At 42.0% G+C, this 21288-nt stretch overlaps 2 protein-coding genes across 4 annotated transcripts in view; one reads left to right on the forward strand and one right to left on the reverse strand.

Annotated features, from left to right (window-relative positions):
- CASP7 (caspase 7) overlaps window positions 1–16343 on the reverse strand; it is a 29571-nt gene extending 13228 nt beyond the window's left edge. Inside the window, exons 1-3 of one of the 2 annotated variants that reach the window (XM_035132912.3) lie at window positions 16273–16343; window positions 14558–14663; window positions 800–948 (exon numbers count right to left, since the gene is read on the reverse strand). In XM_035132912.3, the coding sequence (XP_034988803.1) occupies window positions 800–948; window positions 14558–14640 (232 nt within the window). In that variant the 5' untranslated portion in view covers window positions 14641–14663; window positions 16273–16343. Of the gene's footprint in view, window positions 1–799; window positions 949–4566; window positions 4696–14557; window positions 14664–16272 lie in introns of those variants that run through there. The other variant, XM_060274753.2, reaches the window with a different exon arrangement.
- Window positions 16344–17819: 1476 nt separating this feature from the next.
- NRAP (nebulin related anchoring protein) overlaps window positions 17820–21288 on the forward strand; it is a 62287-nt gene continuing 58818 nt past the window's right edge. The window contains exons 1-4 of one of the 2 annotated variants that reach the window (XM_088670559.1): window positions 17820–17951; window positions 18296–18412; window positions 20054–20126; window positions 20496–20590. In XM_088670559.1, coding sequence (XP_088526685.1) covers window positions 20055–20126; window positions 20496–20590 — 167 coding nt within the window. In that variant the 5' untranslated portion in view covers window positions 17820–17951; window positions 18296–18412; window position 20054. Of the gene's footprint in view, window positions 17952–18295; window positions 18413–19909; window positions 20127–20495; window positions 20591–21288 lie in introns of those variants that run through there. The other variant, XM_035134073.3, reaches the window with a different exon arrangement.

A 21288-nucleotide genomic window follows, 5' to 3' on the forward strand; every position in this document is an offset into this window, starting at 1 on the left:
AAGTTTTCCAAGGTTTTCCAAAATTTTGACTATTTTAGAAGAAATTAAGCACTGAGTCCGCCGCCAGCTCTTGGAGCTTTCCTCTTGGGGGGGAAGCGATGTACTTGCTGCTGTCCTCGTCTCCACTTCTCCCGCTCTCGTGCCCTTATTAGGGCTCTTCGGGGGGAGAAGGAGATCCAAATGGACCGCTGCCAAGTCTCCACGGCTTCAGGACGCTCTTCCTGAAGTTTTGGGGGGCTGCACGCTCTGCAACCCCCCCCAGAACCCTCCCAAGGGACAGGAGAAAACTCTCCTGCGTCCGCCGGCGGTCGCGCTTAACCAGGAAGTTCCCCCTTTCCATTACTTTCAATGGGAAAGTTCGCTTCAGGTTAAGTACTCCGCGGACCGTTTGGAACGGATTAATCCACTTTCCATTACTTTCAATGGGAAAGTTTGCTTCAAGTTAAGTATGCTTCAGGTTAAGTACAGACTTCCGGAACCAATTGTATACTTAAACTGAGGTACCACTGTATAGGCAAGGTGGTTATGTCAGACATTTAAAGCACAAAAGCCTTTCTAACATAAAGCTTTTAAATTTATGGCTGAAAACCAAAAAGGAACATGAAAAGCAGGGTCTTAAATTTTAAACTAGCAATAGAAAAGTCACTCTCCCTTGTTCCCATCAAATGTGGTTGATTGAGATGGGAGATGAGTGTCCCTAGATATTAGCATATTGTCTTGAAAAGCACTGCTTGCGTGTACAGCTCTCTAACAGAAGTACCACCCAGTTATATTAAGATGATAGATGTGAAAAACATACGTGTACTTTCTTTGAAGTTCTTGTTGTTTATAATAACACATTTTCCAATTTTCTTGTAGTCCATACGATACAGGAATTCTGAAGCAACAATTCGGTTTCGGCTAGGGAAAGAGGTCTCTGGCTCAATTTCCTGTCCATTCTTCTTTTTTCTGTGGAAATGTAATTAAATGTTCATAGACAGAACACAAAAGCATTTCAAATTTTCATTGATGCTTAATTGATTATTAAGTATTGTGTTTCTCTCGTATGTAAGCTTTATCATTAAGATATTTTGCCAAGTTTTCCTTCACCAAATAGTTACGCTGGGGGGATCTTTGTTTTTCCATTTTTGTGCAATACACTGTTTTGTTGTTGTTAGCAGCAGTAATCAGTATTAATGACTGCAGGATGAAGAATAACTCAAAAGAAGAGTTATTTTAGGTTTCCTCAGGAGATTGTAGCCTGTACTTATTATTGTATTATTCAATACTTCTGTCCAGAAACGTTTGTTTTTACAGCTCCAAAAGATATATCTTAAATTCGCCTTAATTCCGTTGCATTTCTAGCCATGCATGTTTTGGCAAAATATTTGTCTAATTCTGTGTGGAGTTAATACCATTGGAATATTGCTTTAAATTAGTTCTCTTTTGGATTCATACTAATAAGCATTGTTGGAATCAAGAAAACAAATTTATTGAGAGGTGGGCCTTGATTTTACATTTCTTAAATGACCAAGTAAATGACAGTATCTTTCCTGATGTCAATCGCACACCAAACTGATTCACACACCAAACTATGTTTTAAAATTACAAGAATGAGCCACAGCAAAGAATGAGCCTTTGGCTTACATCTGCCACTGCTCCTTTGGAGTGGCTGGGCGGAAGAGATGAAAAGCTTCTATGGTTTAGCATTATCCAAGCACTGAACTACAGTGCATCTTAACTAGGGCTTGTTGAAACAAGTCAGATTATTGAACTATGGTAAGCAGTTTGCTTGTTTCAACAAACTACAGTTAAGGATAACCACCATTCCTCAGATTTGGATAACGGGGAAATAAAAAATGGAAGCGTTTCTAAAGTCCTCCTCAAGGCAAAAGTGCAATTGTTTTTCATTCCTCTGAGCACTCAGAGCTCAAATCGTCTGGTGGAAAATAGCTTTGAACCTGATGAGGTGATCAGTTGATCCTATTTGTTGAACCAATCATTCTTAGGGGAGTTGGAAGTGCAGAGCCTTCTGAAGCATAAGGCCAGACCAAGGCATTTTGCTGACCAAGGCAACATGGTTAACAGCACCATGTCCTCCATCACCCTGAGGTAGCAGGCCAATTGGGGGTGGATGGCAACAAAGGGGAATGGCTGAGGGGCACAAGAAAACAGCTGGGGACTGCTGATCTCCAGCATCTGAGGCACTCTGCCAAATTGTAGGGTTGTCCCTGTTGAAGCAGCACAACGGGCTGTAGATGCTAACCATCTCTTGTAAAAAGGATTTTGCTACAACTGCCATGCTTTGGGTTTGTGTACAGAAAGCCTCTTTCTTTAGCATAGTTCTTTTCCAACTTCTATGTTTAAGAAAACCATTCCCTATCAAACTTGTCTCTCTACATGCCTATTTATGTTGTAAAGGATTGTAGGGCAGAGCTCAAGGGCTGAGCCTGAACTAGGAAGAACAGGGTCTGCTATCCTAGACCTGCAAGTTAAGAAACTATGTGTACAGTGGAACCTCGGTTTACAAACACCTCAGTTTACGAATTTTCAGTTTACGAACGCCACAGACCCATCTGGAATGGATTAATTGACTTTCCATTACTTTCAATGGGAAAGTTCGCTTCAGTTTATGAACGCTTCAGTTTATGAACAGACTTCCGGAACCAATTACACCCATGCTTCGGGTTAAGTAGGCTTCAGGTTGAATACTCCGCGGACCCGTCTGGAACGGATTAATCTACTTTCCATTACTTTCAATGGGAAAGTTCGCTTCAGTTTATGAATGCTTCAGTTCATGAACAGACTTCCAGAACCAATTGTGTTCATAAACCGAGGTACCACTGTACTTAGGAAGAGTAAGTGTGCAGCAAAGAATAACAGAGTGAGATACTGTATTGGGCTCCTGTAGGTTACAGGTGGAATTAAGCCTCTGGATTTTTAAGACCTGGGATAAATACAAGAAAACTAGCCTCTGCCTTTGCTAGATAATTTTAGTGCACCTTTGAGGTCTCTTCTCTCCTTATCCTGGCCTGGGCTTGAGATTTCACATGGGACACCAAGCATAGCCAGTACAGCCTTGTCATTAACCCAGGAAACGAGAGTCTGCTCTAGAACAGGTTATATCCTCAGCCCTGTACAGTAAGGGAAGATTGTTTGGGATAGGACAGCTGTTATCCATGCTTGCAGACCATGGCTGATCTCAAAGGGGAGCCCCTGATTAAGTTGGCCAAGGAACCTGAGGTCTCAGGAAAACAATTGGTAATCTACCATTCTGCCTATTTATGCATTCACTCATGTGGTGAAGCAGGGAGGGTCTGCCTTCTTGGCCTCATCCCTGACCCTGTGCCCCCACGCCAGTCTTGCCTCTGGCACCTGCATGTTGAGTGTGGGTGTCTGAAATGGAGTTCTCTGCTTGTGAGCAGCTGTTCACAACTCAGGGTGCCATGTGACCAGGGCAACCTGATTTTACACATGTGCGGATCACATGAAACCCCTCTGCATAGGTAGCTGAAAAGAGGATTCTTTTCAGATGCCCATTCAAAGGAAAGCGGACGTCCAGGGAAGCCGTGTGGCCAGCTCCTCAACACATTAAACCCGTTGCATGCAAGTAAGGTGAATAGGCCTAAAGTATGTTTCTTTTGTTTCCCGCTCTGCCTTTCTTCCTCATATTTGTCTTCTTGATTTGGGGAAGCTATTATGATAATGCTGGAGAACCCCTATGTGATTCAGGTTTAGACCCATATTACTTTAATCTAGATGGACAACTGTGAGAAACAGTTGGTACTTGTCCAAGGAGTGGCAGAACAAGAAGGAAGCAAATTTGTAGTGGGGAACAAACCAGATTTTGGAATTTCCCTTATTTGCATGCCAAAGCAAATCATGATAAATTAGCTTGTTTGAGAATGATAAAAGCAGGTCACTGGTTTATATTACTCTTTGATTTGTGCCCAGCACAAGCTCTTCAGACTGAAACAGCAATGCAATACCTTTTTAGTGAAAAATAAATCTATTCTCAAACTTAAGTTTCTGCTTACAGAAATGTAAAAAAATACAACAAAACACAACTTGTATAATTGATTACAATAAACAAGTTTGCTTCTTAAACTTGACCAAAGTAACATCTTGTAACAACACATTCCCATAAACCAATCACACTTTTTATGTTTTCACATGACATTTTCTTTGACACAATGTGCAATTACAGTAATTATGTGCAGGACTGTAAACTTCTTACTTTGTTTCAAGGCAAGAGAGGTTTACATTTTTATTTCCCCCCAGTGCTATGCTTTAAATAAAATACATCTGTACATGGGTTACAGTTAATCAAAATGAATACTTGCAGGGTTAACATTTTCAATCAAGAGATTGAAAAGAAGCCTTTTCTGTTAATCATTTTCTAGATATGGTTTTGGGTTGTCTGGATATGAAGTGCATAATTGTAACAGTATGAATTTACATTTATTTGAAATTTGAGGCCTTCAAATTCTTATGTCAGACTGCTCAATTACTGGAAGCTTTAATGCAAATAGTAAGATTTCTGTTAAGAAAGAAGTATAAACACCAAGACTGAAATAGTATACTTACGGCCACCAGCAAGAAACTCAGGCTTTAATCCTATGTACACTTATTTGTGAGTCACATTGCAACTGTGGGGCTTGCTTCCAAATAAATATGCATAGGATTACCCAGAGAATTTGACTAGTGAGTAAGGACATCTAACCATTCTTGTGAAGTGGGCTGTCTTATGAGTGACAGTAACAACCAATAGTTTTTAGGTCGTCCTACCATGCAGACCTTATGGGAGACCTATTGTGCTTTTCAAAGCTCTCCTGCAACAGTAAACACACACCCCCTCCAAAAACCACACACCAAAAGTCTAGCACACATACATTCTAGTACAGTGGAACCTCGGTTTATGAACACCTCGGTTTATGAATTTTCGGTTTATGAACGCCGCGGACCCATCTGGAACGGATTAATTCATTTTCCATTACTTTCAATGGGAAAGTTTGCTTCAGTTTATGAACGCTTCAGTTTATGAACAGACTTCCGGAACCAATTACACCCATGCTTCAGTTTATGAACATTTCAGTTTAAGTACTCCGCGGACTGTCTGGAACGGATTAATCCACTTTCCATTACTTTCAATGGGAAAGTTCGCTTCAGTTTATGAACGCTTCAGCATAGCTGCCAAGTTATCCCTTTTTTACAGGGATTTTCCCTTATGCTGAATAGGCTTCCTCGTGAGAAAAGTGAAAACTTGGCAGCTATGCACTTCAGTTTAAGTACTCCGCGGACTGTCTGGAACGGATTAATCCACTTTCCATTACTTTCAATGGGAAAGTTTGCTTCAGTTTATGAACGCTTCAGTTTATGAACAGACTTCCAGAACCAATTGTGTTCATAAACCGAGGTACCACTGTACTTATCTTACTGCTGAAGCGGTTTAGCTTTCAATAGAGCAAGAAACGGCTGGCAAGCACTGAGTTGTTTAAATTGGCTCCTTTGATATGCACCCAAAAAAACCCAGTCTTCAGCTTAGACCAACAGCTGAACAATACTGACCGATTATGAAGTGCTGAACAACTTGGTAAATGTTCCAGAACTGCCATTTTCATTAATCAATTGTGGTAGGTCATTGTGCTATAAAAAATGGTGCACTTTTAACTGCTGCTTCCTCATTCATGTTTTTGTGTTTCATTCTTTACATAGTATTTATTTCCTGGGTGCATCTAACACAGGGTCCCCAAACTAAGGCCCGGGGGCTGGATGCGGCCCAATTGCCTTCTAAATCCGGCCCGCGGACGGTCCGGGAATCAGCATGTTTTTACATGAGTAGAATGTGTCCTTTTATTTAAAATGCATCTCTGGGTTATTTGTGGGGCATAGGAATTCATTCATATTTTTTTCCAAAATATAGTCCGCCCCCCCCCACAAGGTCTGAGGGACAGTGGACCCTGCTGAAACAGTTTGCTGACCCCTGATCTAACAAGTAACCTAATACGCTGTATGTTTTTCTGCATGTAACAAAACAAAACAAAACTGAAATGCAAGCATATTAATAGTTGTTAAAGAAATACCAATGATGAAAAAAATATGACGTAGAAAATATATTGAGCTATAAAAGACTCTGGAACTCTGGAAAAGGCTGAATGCAGTTGTTGCATGGGGAGGTGGAGGTGGAGGGGGGGGGGAGATAATCAGATGGCTGCAGATTCAGTTGCTGAAGAAAGAAAAACTTTCCTGGGAATAAGCCCCAGTGAACTCAAGTGAGGCTTTGTTCTGAGTAAGCATATGTAAGATTGCACTGACAATTTCAAGTAAAGTACAATAAAACAATAAGCTGCAGAACATTATAATTCTCAAATGCCTGTGGAGAGGAGACATGCAGATGCAAAGTTACTTATACACATTAGCTAGAACCCCCATGTAGGTCTGAGACACAGGGCCATGGAAAGTGAATTCACTGGGACCACTGACAATGTAAAAGTTAATTATACCTCAAAATGCTCTTTCCTTCGCAAATAATCAAGTTTAGATAACAGCATCATAGTCCCTTCAGACAAAATAGGGCATCTTATTCTATGCATGCTCTGAATTCTTTTATTCCAATACCAGATATTATCAAGTCTTGGGTGTACCCAGTAAGTCCCTTGAGTAGAGTTTAAACACGCAAACTGAAATGTGTCTAATTTTTAGAAGCTATTTGAAAAGCTGCCCTAACTCCTTAGGGCCAAATCTTCTCACCTAATAAATCTGGCAATTGTGGGGGCAAGAAAGGGGGAAAAGGAGAGAAGGGGAGGGAGTGAAGTTCTGTTCCACAAATGGCACAACTTTGTTGCAGCCTCCGGCCAGTATGGGTGGGGGGAAAACAAAAGAATTATATTTGTAAATGAGGCAGGACCAAAGGTTTCGACCCCTGTACCTAATTTAAGATCACGAATAATAATTGGGATCATCTAATCCAACCTTCCAACTGAATGTATTCCTGCCATCCTCTGATCACTGGCAATTTATACAACATCTTTTGCACGCACAAACACACCCATTCATACTTTTACTGTTATCATTCTTTTCTCAAACCAAATTTGCTTCAGCTTCAAACTTCACACCACTCATGTAGCTCCTCTTGTGTTTGTTGTCAGAACTGAAGACTGCTATTACCTGGCACAGCTTTTTAGTCTCTTGCTTGTCTCATGCCATCATGCTATCTCTGCACACAGCCACTAAGGGTAACATGGCACTTAGCCTCACTTGGCCTGGAAGTTGGGCCAACACTGATGTGGGGAGGAGTTGCAGGGTGGATTCCTCCCCCCCCACTGGCATGGAGCTTCTCACGTTACCTGAGCACAAGAAGGACCTGTATCACACTGGCTACCATCCCATAATGTGAGAAGGTACCAATAGACTACTGTTGCTTTCAAGGGAGCAAATACTTCTCCATTTCTATGCCTTACTGACCTGTTTTAATTCACCAAACAAATGTGGATTGCCAGTCATTCAGGAACATCAAAATGCTCATTTTCTGAGTTCAGGGTGCTAAATTATCTAAACTCTATTCTCCCCCTCCTGCAAAAAGTGAAAGGGAGACACAAAGAATGTACAATACCTTGGCTCTTCATCAAGTGGTACACCACTCTGCATCTGAAAAATACGTCCACCTTGCGATGATGAATAGGTTTAGTGTTCTCTATTAATGCCAGCATCCCACCATGCTTACACTACATTAGTGACTGAAGCAGCCTACGGGTGTGTTCACAGACCCAATGATTTGTCTGTGTCAGCAATGGGTCACGCTGGACATTTCTATAGGGCTATTGAAACCTCCATAACTATGGCCTAACATGCACGCCGAGGTCATGCAGGTTTCTTCCGCTCCTGCTGACAGGCAGAAAGCATGTGCTTCCACCACTGTGATTCTATCACTGTTCTGCTGTAATAATAATGCACAGATTTTTATTTTTTTAAGTGCTTCAGCGATAGACACATGTGGCTCTGTGTGCAGAAAGCAGGAGGTTACTGTCCTTTGAAGCCATCACCTAACTCTGATATACAACCTCGCACTGTATCAAAGTAGTGTTCCTGAAAATTCTTAATCTTCTTTGTAGAAAAACAAGCATTTCAGTCTATTTAATACCCTATATTTACTAGTATATGAAATTCTACATGTCTGATGTTGGGATCCTGCCTAATTAATTTAAACCAAAAGAGTTATATGCACATTTTCTTTCTTTCTGATATTGCACCCCTGACATCCTCGCAAATAAATTTGTCGCAGGACAGATTAAATAGGTTTGCACTTTACTTTCTGTACCCTTGGAGAACAAACTGTCAAACTCTAGGATATAATTATCCAACATCAATCTGCTGCCAATCCCCCTATTTCCCTTTCCCTAAAAGAAATGAAATTCCAAGCTGGACAATTACACGTATCTGAACACACATTCGAAAGAAAACCCAGACCCTGCAATCTGAGGCTCTTCTTCGCGTGTCTGGAGGGCTGCAACACAAGAATGGGCCAGCAGCCTCCTTACACATTGTTCTGAATTCAATAAAGAGTTAGAATTTAATCCAACCCCTAAATTGTTGGATCTGGCAAAGGTTGGAAATAACACAGGGCAGTTTCCTCGTGAGGTAATCATGTGATAATGGCTGAGTCAGATGGGCCATTGGGAGATTCGGTCCCAGACAGGCTAACACAGGCATAGCCAAACTTGGCCCTCCAGCTGTTTTGGGACTACAACTCCCATCATCCCTAGCTAACAGGACCAGTGGTCAGGGATGATGGGAACTGTAGTCCCCAAACAGCTGGAGGGCCAAGTTAGCCCCACCCTGGGCCCTGGTTTTAGTCAGTAAGACAAAAAAGCCAGTGCTAGTTTTTTAGGATTGCAGTTGGCAGTGATACGCTAGCGAAAAAAACTGTGACAGACCGTAAAAGGAGAAAGAGAACATGGCTGATTTCTGTTTTGGATCCAAGGCGGCTGCCCCTATGGGAGGAGTGAGAGACCCTCTTGGAGAGTAATGCTGGGAACCTCTCCATCGTAGGCTCGGGTTGTAAACCATATACCATAAAGATAACAGAGTCTCCACTGTGCTTCATTTCCAATAGGAGGCATGAACCTTGGGTAAGCAGCTAGGCCCCTGGGTTCTCATACTGCTTGGAGATTGGGCTGGTGTAACAATATATTTAGTCACCAGGCAAAAACATCCCTCTTCTGACAGGCCTTTGGCTAATCAAATCATCTATGTGTGCATGAAATTATTGTTTTCGTTTGTTACTATGACATGTACTTTTGTGTTCTATTGTAAACCATCCTGTAATCCTTGGAATGAAAGGCAGTATACAAATTTAATAAATAAAGAGACTTTAATGGTAGGTCTGGAATGGATGGTCCACTCCTGCCTTTGTCAATCTGATGCCCTCCAGGTGTTTTGGACTGCAATTCCCACAGCTCTGCTGGCTGGAGCTGATGGGAACTGTAGGCCCCAAAAACTGGAGAGCACCTGGTTGATAAAGAATGGACTACTAGTCAATTGGCCTCTGGAGCGGGGACCATAAATGTATATAACCATGGCTAAAATAAGGATTGAATTTATTTATATAATTATGTCCTGCAACTTCAATACAAATGTATGTATGTTCACAGCAGCTAACAGAATACTGGTGGTTAAAAACAAAAAGTACAACTGAGTTATAATAATAAACAATAATGAATGCAAACCGATACAGAAAATTAAAGGAACAAAATAAAACAGCCACGACCCACTCAAATAGGTAGAAAAACCAGCCAAATGTTTACATTAGCGATTCCTAAAAGCTTATGGTGCCTAAGTGATGGTCTGAGCTTCTTAGCATAGTTCAGCTGGGCATTGAGGAGGTACAGTAATCTCACAGTGTATCTCCCCACGTCCTTGATAGATCGTGGGGAGTATAGCATGAATTCAGCAGCAAGGGGATCAGTAACCTGTGCCTGGCTACATACAGGCTATGAGTTGTTCCCCTGTGTAACAACAAAGCAATGTTCTTCTCTTTGGCAATGAAGGTTAATTTCACAGAAGTCAGCTTTTAGTGCAGAAGATGCCTAGATCAGGAGAGGACAAATGATTGCAAACTTAATTAATTTCCCCCCAATAAGTTTTGCTATGCACGTTTTGCTTCTCTAAGAGATGACAGGAACCTGTCAGCCATCAAAAGTTGGTGGAAATTAACAACCAAGAGAGGGGGTGGTGGAAGACAAGACAGGTAGCAGAAATAGGCTGGCACGAAACCCTCCCCCTTCCGTTACATCTCAGAAGTTGTCAACGTAAGTAGCTATTAAGCTATGTGCAAGCTCCATTAAAGAAGAATGCAAGGCCTCTGGAACAAGGTCTTCCAGGCTCCTTTTCTTCAGCAAAATACTGAAGTCACGCAGCGGATCAAGCTTTTGAAAAGAGAAATGACCCAAAAAAGTAGAACTTGGATGACGACAGTTTTGGGTAACAATTCAAGAGCAACCCCCAAACTATTAGTGCGGATCAGAATATGGCAAGTTCAGAAATATGCCGAATATCAATGTGTTGTATCTAAATTGCTTAAAAGAAATGCATTCAGGCACTCACCAAACTAGGATTCTTGTGCATGCTGTGTGCACCCACATCAGAAGCACTTCATAAAAGTTCAACATGGATGTTATGTACATGCTCATTTGCCCAGTTAGTGAGAACCAGTGTGGTCAAATGGTTAGTTTCCGATTATGACCGTTGATGTAAGAATTAGAGACCCCAGGTGTATATTTTATTTTTATTATTTTAATAATGTTTCATTTAACCTTTTAGAATGTATTAGGCTTGCTTTCTGGGTGAAAGTTGTACAAATGGCAGGATGTTTTAGCACCAGACTATCAATCTGCTCTCCTTGAAACTATATGAGACCCAGGAAGAGGATTTTATGATGCTATTCCCTCACTGAAGGCTAGGTTGCCAGGGTAACGCTGGACATCCGAGACCTAAAATGGTCAAATGGCCTGGGAACATTGGGGCCACGCCAAGGTGATGCAGGGGTGAAGATACCAGTATGGAGCCATGTGTGCTTTACTTCTCATGACCTGTAACTTTCCTGATGTATGTGAAGATGTTTTATGACTCTTTGTTTGCTGTGTTTGAACTACTAGATGAGCTTTGGTTCTGAAGTGTTTCTGGGCAGACCTTCTCAACTGGCACACTGAGTTGAGTGATCGCTGTCCTACCTTATTGCAAAGCTATAATAAATGCTGGGTCCCTAAATCTGGATGCTGCACTTGGAAAGGGTTTCCTTGGTTCTGTGGTCCATTCAAAAAGTGGTTGTTCCTCACCTGGGTAACGAACAAGGTGGTGTAGAGGTGAATCCTTACCTGGGAATACCAGGTTTCAAACCTATTCAGCCACGCAACTCGCTGGATGAATTGGGCCAGTCATTAGCTCTGTCTAACCTACCTCACCGGGTTGTTGTGAGGATAAAAATGGGGAAGGGGAGAGCCATGTGACCACCTTTGAGCTCCTTAGAGGAAAGGTGGGATATAAATGCAAACAATAAAATAAACTTGCATGCACACTTACATACAGTCATACCTCATGTTGCATCCGCTGCGGGTTGCGTTTTTTCATGATACAAATGCGGCAGACCCGGGAGTGTTTGCTTCCGGGTTTTGCCGTGCGCGCATGCGCAGAAGTGTTCTGCATGCTTCGCACATGCGCAGAAGTGCTCTATCGCACTTTTGTGCATGTGCGAAAGCGCCACTCAGGTCACTGACTTTTTGGGGTGCAAACGGCACCTGGAACGGATCAGGTCTGCAACCCGAGGTACCACTGTACCCAGTTTGTAAGAATTCTGACTTTTTTCCTCACCACCCCAGATGAAAAACAGTGGAAAAGACAACTTGTCACACAGGTGTACGTACATGCCATGTGCATGGTGTAGGCATGGTAGGAAAAAAGTGCATATGTAAGATCCCTAATTGGGTGTACATGCTCTGGATCCAACTAACATTGAGGTCAAAGTCCTGATGCCTTTAAGTTACCGGTAGTTGAAATGCGCTTAGAAATGCTGTTCTCGGAATGTCAACGAATCACCAACACAAATCGCAATATTGGATGTAATCTAAAAGACAATTCCTTACTTGGAGTGTGCATACTAGTAGATTATTCACCTATTCTTGTGATGAAATATGAGTTGCCTCACTCCCGCTGCAATTAATCTTGTGGCAATGCAGTTGCAGAATGGTTTCACTGTGTACCAAATTTGGCTCCATACACATCATTAGGTAACAAATGCTCTAGAAGTGGACTGCTTGTGGCATGCTAAATGTGCCTCACTTCACATTTTATAAACCCTCATTGAATTATTCTGAGAGCACTATGTTGATTGGCCCAAAGAATTGTGTAGCAGAACCATTAGTCTGATTTAATCTAAATGAAGGAAAGATAATGGAATCCAACAGAAGGAATTAATGTCAAAAGATCCCCCCTCCCGCTGCCAAATCTTCCTCACCCGTTTTGTCATTGTACTTTCAGTGACATTTACAGTAATGTAATACAATAAGCATTAACTTTTAAGCTGCGACAAGTAAAAACAGATCTCAAAGATCTTAGGACTTCTAACAAGCAAAAAGTTATATTCATCTGCCATCTAGTGGGAAGAAGATATACAGGTTTGTTTAAAAATCCAATCCAATCAGTAGATGACTTTTCTCAAAATACGGCAATTTTGCCTTAAAACTAAACCAAAGACAGAGAGCCCAAGACCGCCCAGATGTTGGATACAACCACCCATCAGGCCTAGACTGGCCCAGATGTGAACTGTAGTTCAGCAACATCTGGAGGGCCACACGCTCCCCATTCCTGCACTATAAAAAGAAACATGGAAGTCTGTTGTCCAAATAAAAATGGATGTGTGTGTGTGTGTGTGAGAGAGAGAGAGAGAGAGAGAGAAGGGGGAGCAAATTATGATGAGGATTCCCAAATTGTGATCTGGGAGCTTTGCTCAGGTGTCTGCAGTGTTGTCTGTGGTTTTGTACTCGAAGACCAGAGACAGCACATCCATCGCATCAAGTATTCATAAGATTTTAATTGTATTTTTATTGCTTCTTTTATTTCTTGTATTGTTTTTTCATTTAATTACAATTTGAATTTAATGTAATTCAAATTGTACCACAATAAAATACAATCTGTAAGAAATGAAGGCAGAAACGAAAATACAACTGAACATAAATAGTATCTAGAATAGTGCATTACAATTACTACAATAGGCAGAAAAATATGTGGTCTGCTAAGACCCTGAGCAATGTACAAGCGGTCCATGGGGGTGGGTGGGGAGGAGTATGGAAGGCACTGGCGTATTAAGTATTTAAGGCAAGGCCCAGCCTCACAGTTTGGACTGGATACAAGTGTGGCAGTCAACTTTATTTCACTGGTTCCTTTCTTGAGATATTCCCACATGGGAGGAGCCAGAGCCAGGAAAATGCATCATAATCTGCCTCTCTAGCTCTCTAACCATGTTTCAAACAGGTACCAACTCACCTGCCTCTTACAGACGCAGCATAATCAATAGAAAGTGAATGAGAGAGAACACACTACTAGGTTCACCCATAGCTGTCAAGTTCTCCATTTTTTAAGGGAAATTCCATTATGCTGAATAGGCTTCCTCACAAGAAAAGGAAAAACTTGACAGCTATGGGTTCACCTTCTTTTGAAACCTAAATTGTTCTACCTTGTTAACAATCATTATACTTTTCTATGCACTGGAGTGCCTGGCGTGCTATGGTCCATGGGGTCACGAAGAGTCGGACACGACTAAACGACTAAACAACAACAATGCACTGGAGTTGAGTAATCCACATACTAGCATTTAATTTGACCTCTTCTAGGTAAAAAAAAAAAAAGTAGCACCATGATTTTGAGAATCCCTAAAGGCAGACACACACAAAATACACAAACTTGCTGCCACTTGACAACAGAAATTAAACATACACACATACCAATTAAAATAGGCTGCACTACAGGTTCCCCATATTTGCCCTTTAAAAAATAGAATCCAATCACGTCCAGTTGGCCAAATCTTAGCAATCATGACCAGTGGAAGTCAGGTACAGTGCCCCACCCAATCCGCTTGTGTTGCTTCTACACCCTTAACAAACAAGCTTATATTTAACTCGTGAATCAATACTGTGAATAATTTAACTGAAGGTAAACATCTACTTGGGACTGACAATGGTTATAAATACAAAATATAATTAACAGCTATTTTTGGAATTTAATATTCAGAATTCAGTTTAAAAGGAAAAGTAATAGTTTAAATTATAAGATTCCCCCCATGTGGAACAGGTGTAAGGTTTATTTCTAGTATGTAGTGCATTTATAGGTCTGCATGCAATGCTCTCTTCCTTTTGTGCTATTGGACGGCTGAGTTTGAAGGCTGCACAGCAAAGGAACCAAACAACAGCTGCACTGGCAGAAACCTGTTGCACAACCAGTGCTATTTTCCCATTAGAATTCTATCAGTGGATCCAGAATAATGTCAAGATAAAATTCTTTTGGACCAGCTAACAAACATGTGCCTTACTTTGAAAAGAGTGAAGATCGTTGTCTTCTATCTGGCTTTGCATCTGGAACATCACCACTGTCTCTTTCATCATCGTTCTGCATCTTTGTTGGCAAAGGATCTGCGACTATTTAGAGAAACAAATGACAAGAATGCTATTAAAACACTTTTTAAAGCCCCTTTTCTTGCCCATTTCAGAATTACAGAAAAGTTGTGTTCTCAGCCGATTAAAAAATTACTTTCAAAATTTAGGAAATTTTAGAATTTTAGAGTTTGAATTTTGCTTTTGAAGTTCAACTTAAGAGAGATGCTCTTCAAAACTAAATATCCACAGACATCCTGAGTACCTAGCACCTCCCTTCGTGGTATACTCATCTACACATAGAGGTGTGCAGTTGGCAAGGAAAATCCCACATGTGCATAGATATGTGTATAAGAGAGATAGACTGACTGTGCTCAGAACCTCTAAGGCTGCACATTCACACTTGCTTTGGAGCCCCTGGGTTACATCTGAAACTCATTGCTTTTCCTTGGCTTCTCCCCACACCAGCTTGGGAATGCAGAAACGCACAGCCGCTTTTTACCTGGTAGGCACCTCTTGTTTCCAGATGAAAGGGTGGTTGTTAGATATGAAAAGGTCCAGCCCCACACTTCTGGAGGGGTGAGGTGTAAATAGCCTAAAGTTGTGAGCCCCTTCCTTTACCTTTCAAGAACCCCTAAGAAGAAACATAAGGAAAGCCTGCTGGATCAGGCCAATGGCCCATCTAGTTCTGCATACTATTCAGTGGCCAACCAGTTGCCTATTGGAAAGCTGCAAGCAAGACCTGACCACTGTCCCCCTCTTGCCATGAATGAAAATTATCCCTGAATTATCACAAAGGTAACTTCTTTATTCCTGACGAGAGGGTAGACTGTACAGAAATTTTATACTGTAGGTCCCTCTAACAAAACGGAATCACTCTCTAGGCTCCATAAGGTGGTCATTATTTATACTAGGCAAATTGTAGGATGCAAACTGGGCAGTGAGAAACCCCAGTATCCGGCTACATTTCACAGAATAGTGAAAAAAATCTGCATCATGCAATCTTGTGGTAATGAGTCTGCATTATGAATCTGCTTAACGTTCTTTACTTTTTTATTTATTTTAAATTTATGTAAGTGACAAGGGATTATGAGTAGAATTAAAGTGTGTGACCTTGCATACAGGATACCGAAGGAGCTGCAAAAATATTAAAATTGAAAAGGGTAGAAAGGAGAGTTTGGTGGCACTATATAGGTATTTTTCAGACACTGACAGGTCAACAGGCCTCTGTAGCAATTTGCAGCTTCCTCAACAAGCAGAAATTCACCAGGTCAGGGTTGTTGTTGTTGTTTCTACAGGCAGGAATGCCATAGGCGTAGCCAGGATTTAGGGGTGCTGCTTTCACCTCCAGAAAACAAGGGACAGTCGCGAGTACAGGAAGTGGGGGTAGGGGAACAGATATTGGAAACTAAGTGGGCGGGCGCAATAGGTTATCGATAAAGGGTTGAAATGAGCGAGGCGCAGAAGCGGAGAACTTCAAAGGAAAAGTAAACGGGACGGAGCCCGGCGCAAGACGCCAGGAATTGGAGGCTCGACGGGGCAGGCAGGGCCAAAGCGAAGCGTGAAGCGTCGGAAAGGGCGCAGCTGCGCGTAAAGAGGCAGGCAAGCAATGGGGGCCGAGCGTTCCCTCCATCCCACCCCGGGGAAAACTTGCCTGGGCGCGCTTGGTGAGGAAGGGGCAAGCGGCGCGTCTCTCTCCGCCGGCGCTCTGCTACGTGGAGCCGCGAAAGTGAAAGCGAAAGGTCCCGCCTGGGCGGCGCAGGAACCTTGCAGCGCCCCCGCCCGGGCAAAGGTCCCAAAGCGGAGTTTCCCCGTCCCCGGCAGCCCTTTGGAAACTAATAAGGCGCTGCAGGTGTTGATTCATGGCCTGTAGTCACTTTGAACTCATCATCAGCCTTCTAGGCGCAGTACACGCCAACCCCGCGGGGCAGAGGACGAGTCCGTTTCATTGGGTGTCGTCCGGGCAGATACTCCCCACGCGCAACCACATTTCGAAATAAGTGAAGCGACGCGCCTTTGCCATCTATAAGGGAGGGAGGGAGGGAGGGCGGCACTTTAGCCCGCAGTCTAAAATTATCCGATGGCACCATAGATTCCACCCAAGGAGACAGGCCCCGAGGGAAGGCAAGGGGGAAGTAAAATCCTGGGAAGGGAATTCCCTCCGGCTTCTCTTCCAGCACGTGGCTTGGCTGGGACGCTGCGTGGTTGGGGAATGTTGGAGCTGTTTTGTTTTGAAATGTTTTTGTGTGTGTGCTAACTTTGTGTTAAATATGTATTCTGTAGTTGACCTTTGTAATGTTTTATTTTGAAATCTTGTTTTAGTTTTCTGTTATGTTGCTTTGATTGTATACTCTATATTTGACTTCCTTCAGATTGTTTTATTGATGTTTCAGTGTGCTGTAAACTGCTTTGAGATTTTTCTTAAAAAATATAAAGCAGTATAGAAATGAAATAAATAATAAATAATAATAATATATCTCCTGCTTTGAGGACACTTGGGTACAAGGCATACAGTACATTGAAATCACATGATGCCTCCCAAAGAGTCCTGGGAACTGTAGTTTGTTAAGGGTGCTAAGGAGCTGTACCTCCTCGAGGAGTGCAGTTATTACTGCGATTCTTCGAGGAAGGAATTGTGCGCTTTGGATGTATTGTTATAAGTTTGGGTGTGCGGACAGACTCTCTATAACGTCTAGGTTCAGTAAAGGGTTAGAATACAGTACAGGCAAACTCATCAATTCACCAGTTAAGCACAGTTTGGTTAAAACTATGCCAATCTCCGTTGCATTAAAGTTATGATCACAAGCCCAGTAATCTCACATTGCCAGCTAGGGATAAGCTGATTGCTGGTCATTATCACATTAAAAGATGGGTCCTTGGGTCTGGCGCATAGCTGTCAAGTTCTCCCTTTTTTAAAGGGAAATTCCCTTATGCTGAATAGGCTTCCTCGGGAGAAAAGGGAAAACTGGAGAAAGGTGTAGAATTTCAGCCTTCATGAGTAGGAAAACACGGAAGGGGGCAGGCTTTGCCCAGAGAAGGAAAAAAAGTGTCAATTTACAGGAGGCTCTGGTTTTTGGAGAAAAGGTGTTCTGGAAGGTGGAGGGGAACAAAGGGAGAACCATCTTGGCTCTAGCTGGAGGACGATGCACTGAGGCACCCGGAGCCATGGCTGACTGCTGCTTTGGTCCTATGCTGAAGCAAGAAGAGAGGCAATGAGAGACACTCCAGGGGCATAATGTTCTGCACCACCTCCAGTGAAGACTTCCAGGTGTCAATGAATGAAGGCACTAGTCTCCACTGCTTTGGGTCTTCCTAATGGAAACACAACCCTGGGTAAGTGCCCGGAGCTGCTGGAATCTCCTGCAGCCACTTAGTGGAGATTGTGTATGTATGCAGTAGGGGTTCCTAGCTAGGCCGACTGAGCTATCCCTTAGAGATCCTTCTGCTCAATCTCCAAGTCTTTGGAAGGGCTGCAGGTAGGTGGTACAGAATCTGCTTTGCATGCAGAAGGTCCCAAGTTCAATCCTGGGCATCTAGGTAGGGCTTGGAATGTTCCCTGTCTGAAATCCTGAAGAGCAGCTGCCAGTCAGTGTAGACGATACTGAGCTAGATGAACTAATGGTGTGACTCAGTCTAAGGCAGATTCCTAAGTTCCTATTGTGTCTCCTTATTTTCAGCCCAAGAAAAATCTCAAATGCCGATTCCTGATGTATTTCAGCAGCGGTTTCTCAGAAATCCAGGAGAGCCGCTGCCAGGCAGTACAGACACTATTGGACTGGAAGAGTCTGATTCTGGTAAGACAGGTCCCTATGTTTTGCTGTAAAGTCCTGCTTTTTTAAAAATATAAATATAAAATATGTTTTTATAAATATGTATAGCACTATAAATATATAGGGCTATAAATATAGGTATATTTATATAGTTATAGTCCTATAGATACAAGTCCTATAGGTATGTTTATAAAATAAAATAAATATAACAGGGAGAATGTGACCTTCCAGGGATCCCTATCAGACCCTCAGGACTCTCGTGCCACCCCCCTCCCCAGGCCACCTCCATAGAATTCCAATTGTAATACAATAAAGTACATTATAAGAAAAAAATGCAATACAATACTATTAAAATATTGCCATATTTTTCTGTGTCTAAGACACCCCCATTTTTTAAAACCCAAAATTAAGAAATAGTTTAGCTTTTGGGGTGGGGCAGGTCACTTTCGCCAATTGCTCACCCACCTTCCCGCCACTGCCGATTGCTTGCCACAGCCACTGCCGATCACACACCTCACTGCAGCCGCCAATTGTCTGCCTGCTTGCTGCCACCAACAGCCCACCCGCCCACTTGCCACAGCCGCCAATTGTTTGTCCACCTCGCCACAGCCACCAATTGCCTGCCCAATTGCCACAGCCAGTCACCAGCAGGCCTTGCTGCAGCCATCAATCACCCGCCCAATCGCCACTGCCATTCTCCTGCTTGCTTCTGCCATTAATTGCACGTCTCCCCCTCTGCATTCACTATCTGTGTATAAATTACAGTACAATGGATATGCCATCTTCTGTCTTCAACCACAAAGCCACAGACACACTACAGACCAGCTGACTGAAAATTCACAGAACAAAGTTTGGGGAGCCCTGGTCTAGAATGATGGATGCGGGGAGACTGAATCCCTGCCAACTCTTCCAGGACAAATTTGCCCCAATGCCTACAACGCAGATTTTGACTCAAAACGTATGGCATTCTGTGCATATGGAATAAAAGTATGGTATATACTTCATCTAGAGAAATATATGCTGTTAACCAAGGCTTTTTCATTTGGGCAAGGTCAGTTAAGGCTGACTGACCATAGCATTTTTGTGGCCAGATAGCGTATATTCTGAGGAACAATCTTTATGTGGGGTATATTGTGGGCACTGTATTCCATTTCCTTTCAGAGCTGGAAACTCAAGTTGTGTACAGAACTCTCTTGGGAAGCTGCCTTGCCCTGTTCTTCTTTCTGTAATAATGACACACAGCGAATAGATAATAATCTAAAGATGAAGCGACATATATTTAGAAGCCCATCCTGAGGTTCTGGCAACTCAACGTTAAACCCCATAGCTTAAATATTAACAATTAGATGTTCTTGCTCATATGACCATGATGCTTCACTGTGAGTTCACTCTTCTATTTAGAGAAAGGTGTTGCTGAATTCTCCCGTCTCTTTCCCTTCCATGAACTCTTACACAGATGCCAAAATAGCCCCTCTTAGTAACTGGCAGCTTTAAAAACCAGACAACAGCTGAGTTTGAAGCAGAAGCTAAGCAGTAGGCAAGCAGAAGCTTTGGACTGTGGATTGGTGTGACAAGACTGGAGTGTGATTTCTAGGAAACAAGGCATTTTAAAGTTATAATTTCCTTTGAAATTTTGATACAGTCTTTTCTATTCGATAATTTCAGGATGAATATTCAACCTTGTGCCAGATGTGGCTATGGGGTTTATCCCGCAGAGAAGATTAACTGTATTGATCAGGTCAGTAGATGCTGTTATTCTTCACCATTATGGAGAAAAAATATCTTACATAAATAACCCACTAATATGCTTTCAGATAGACAACCTGCATCTCCTTTAATTTAACTTGGTAGAAAATATTCTACACTTTCATAATCTTTATTCATGTTGCATAAGTTGGATGTCAGAACTGAACTTTGCCAAGGGTGTAATTTGGCGAAACATTTTACATCTTTTAAAGGTTACATGCGGGAAATGGATCTTTTTCAGACTGTGAGAAGAGTTGTTTATTAGACTGCCAAGAATAATCAGTTATACGATTTTAAAACAGACTAATAAAATCTGAAACACAAGCAACTTTCACTGTATTTTTATCCTTGCTATTTCTAGACATGGCACAAAGCCTGCTTTCACTGCGAGGTCTGCAAGATGATGCTTACCGTGAATAACTTTGTTAGCCACCAGAAAAAGCCTTACTGTCAAGCGTAAGTTTTTCTCCAGATATATAGCAAGGCAACATTATGTCTACGGTATATTATCTATCAACAGGTTCAGACTGGATTGAATTCTGATACTATGGAAGTCATTTTTAGATTATCAGTCCACCCCATAGATTAGTTTGCTTTATTCTCAGTGTTTTTACTCTGAAAAACTGTAGGAAACTCCTGAGGTGTAGTCATATAATGTAAATATATATGTCGCTTCATCTTTAGATTATTATCTATTCGCAGTGTGTCATTATTACAGAAAGAAGAGCAGGGCAAGGCAGCTTCCCAAGAGAGTTCTGTACACAACTTGAGTTTCCAGCTCTGAAAGGAAATGGAATACAGTGCCCACAATATACCCCACGTCAAGATTGTTCCTCAGAATATACGCTATCCGGCCACAAAAATGCTATGATCAGTCATAACATAGTGAACAACAACAACAAAAAGAAAAGTCCTGTAAACAGGATTATGGCACTTTAATATATTGTGAGAAAAACTTTTATGGATCAGAGTTGAGTAAATTTAACTGGTGTAAAAGCATACTTTGGTACAGATTATTATATTATTTTTAAATCCAAGGAACTCAATGTAGTGATAGCTTAGGTTAAGAGCCCAACTAGATGTGATGTGGCCTATCTTGAGTTAATGGTTAAGAGTATCTCTCATTGCTAGATATCTATATCTCTTTCTCCATG

The sequence above is a fragment of the Zootoca vivipara genome, chromosome 5 (assembly GCF_965207765.1).
Source record: "Zootoca vivipara chromosome 5, rZooViv2.hap1.1, whole genome shotgun sequence".
Taxonomy (NCBI): domain Eukaryota; kingdom Metazoa; phylum Chordata; class Lepidosauria; order Squamata; family Lacertidae; genus Zootoca; species Zootoca vivipara.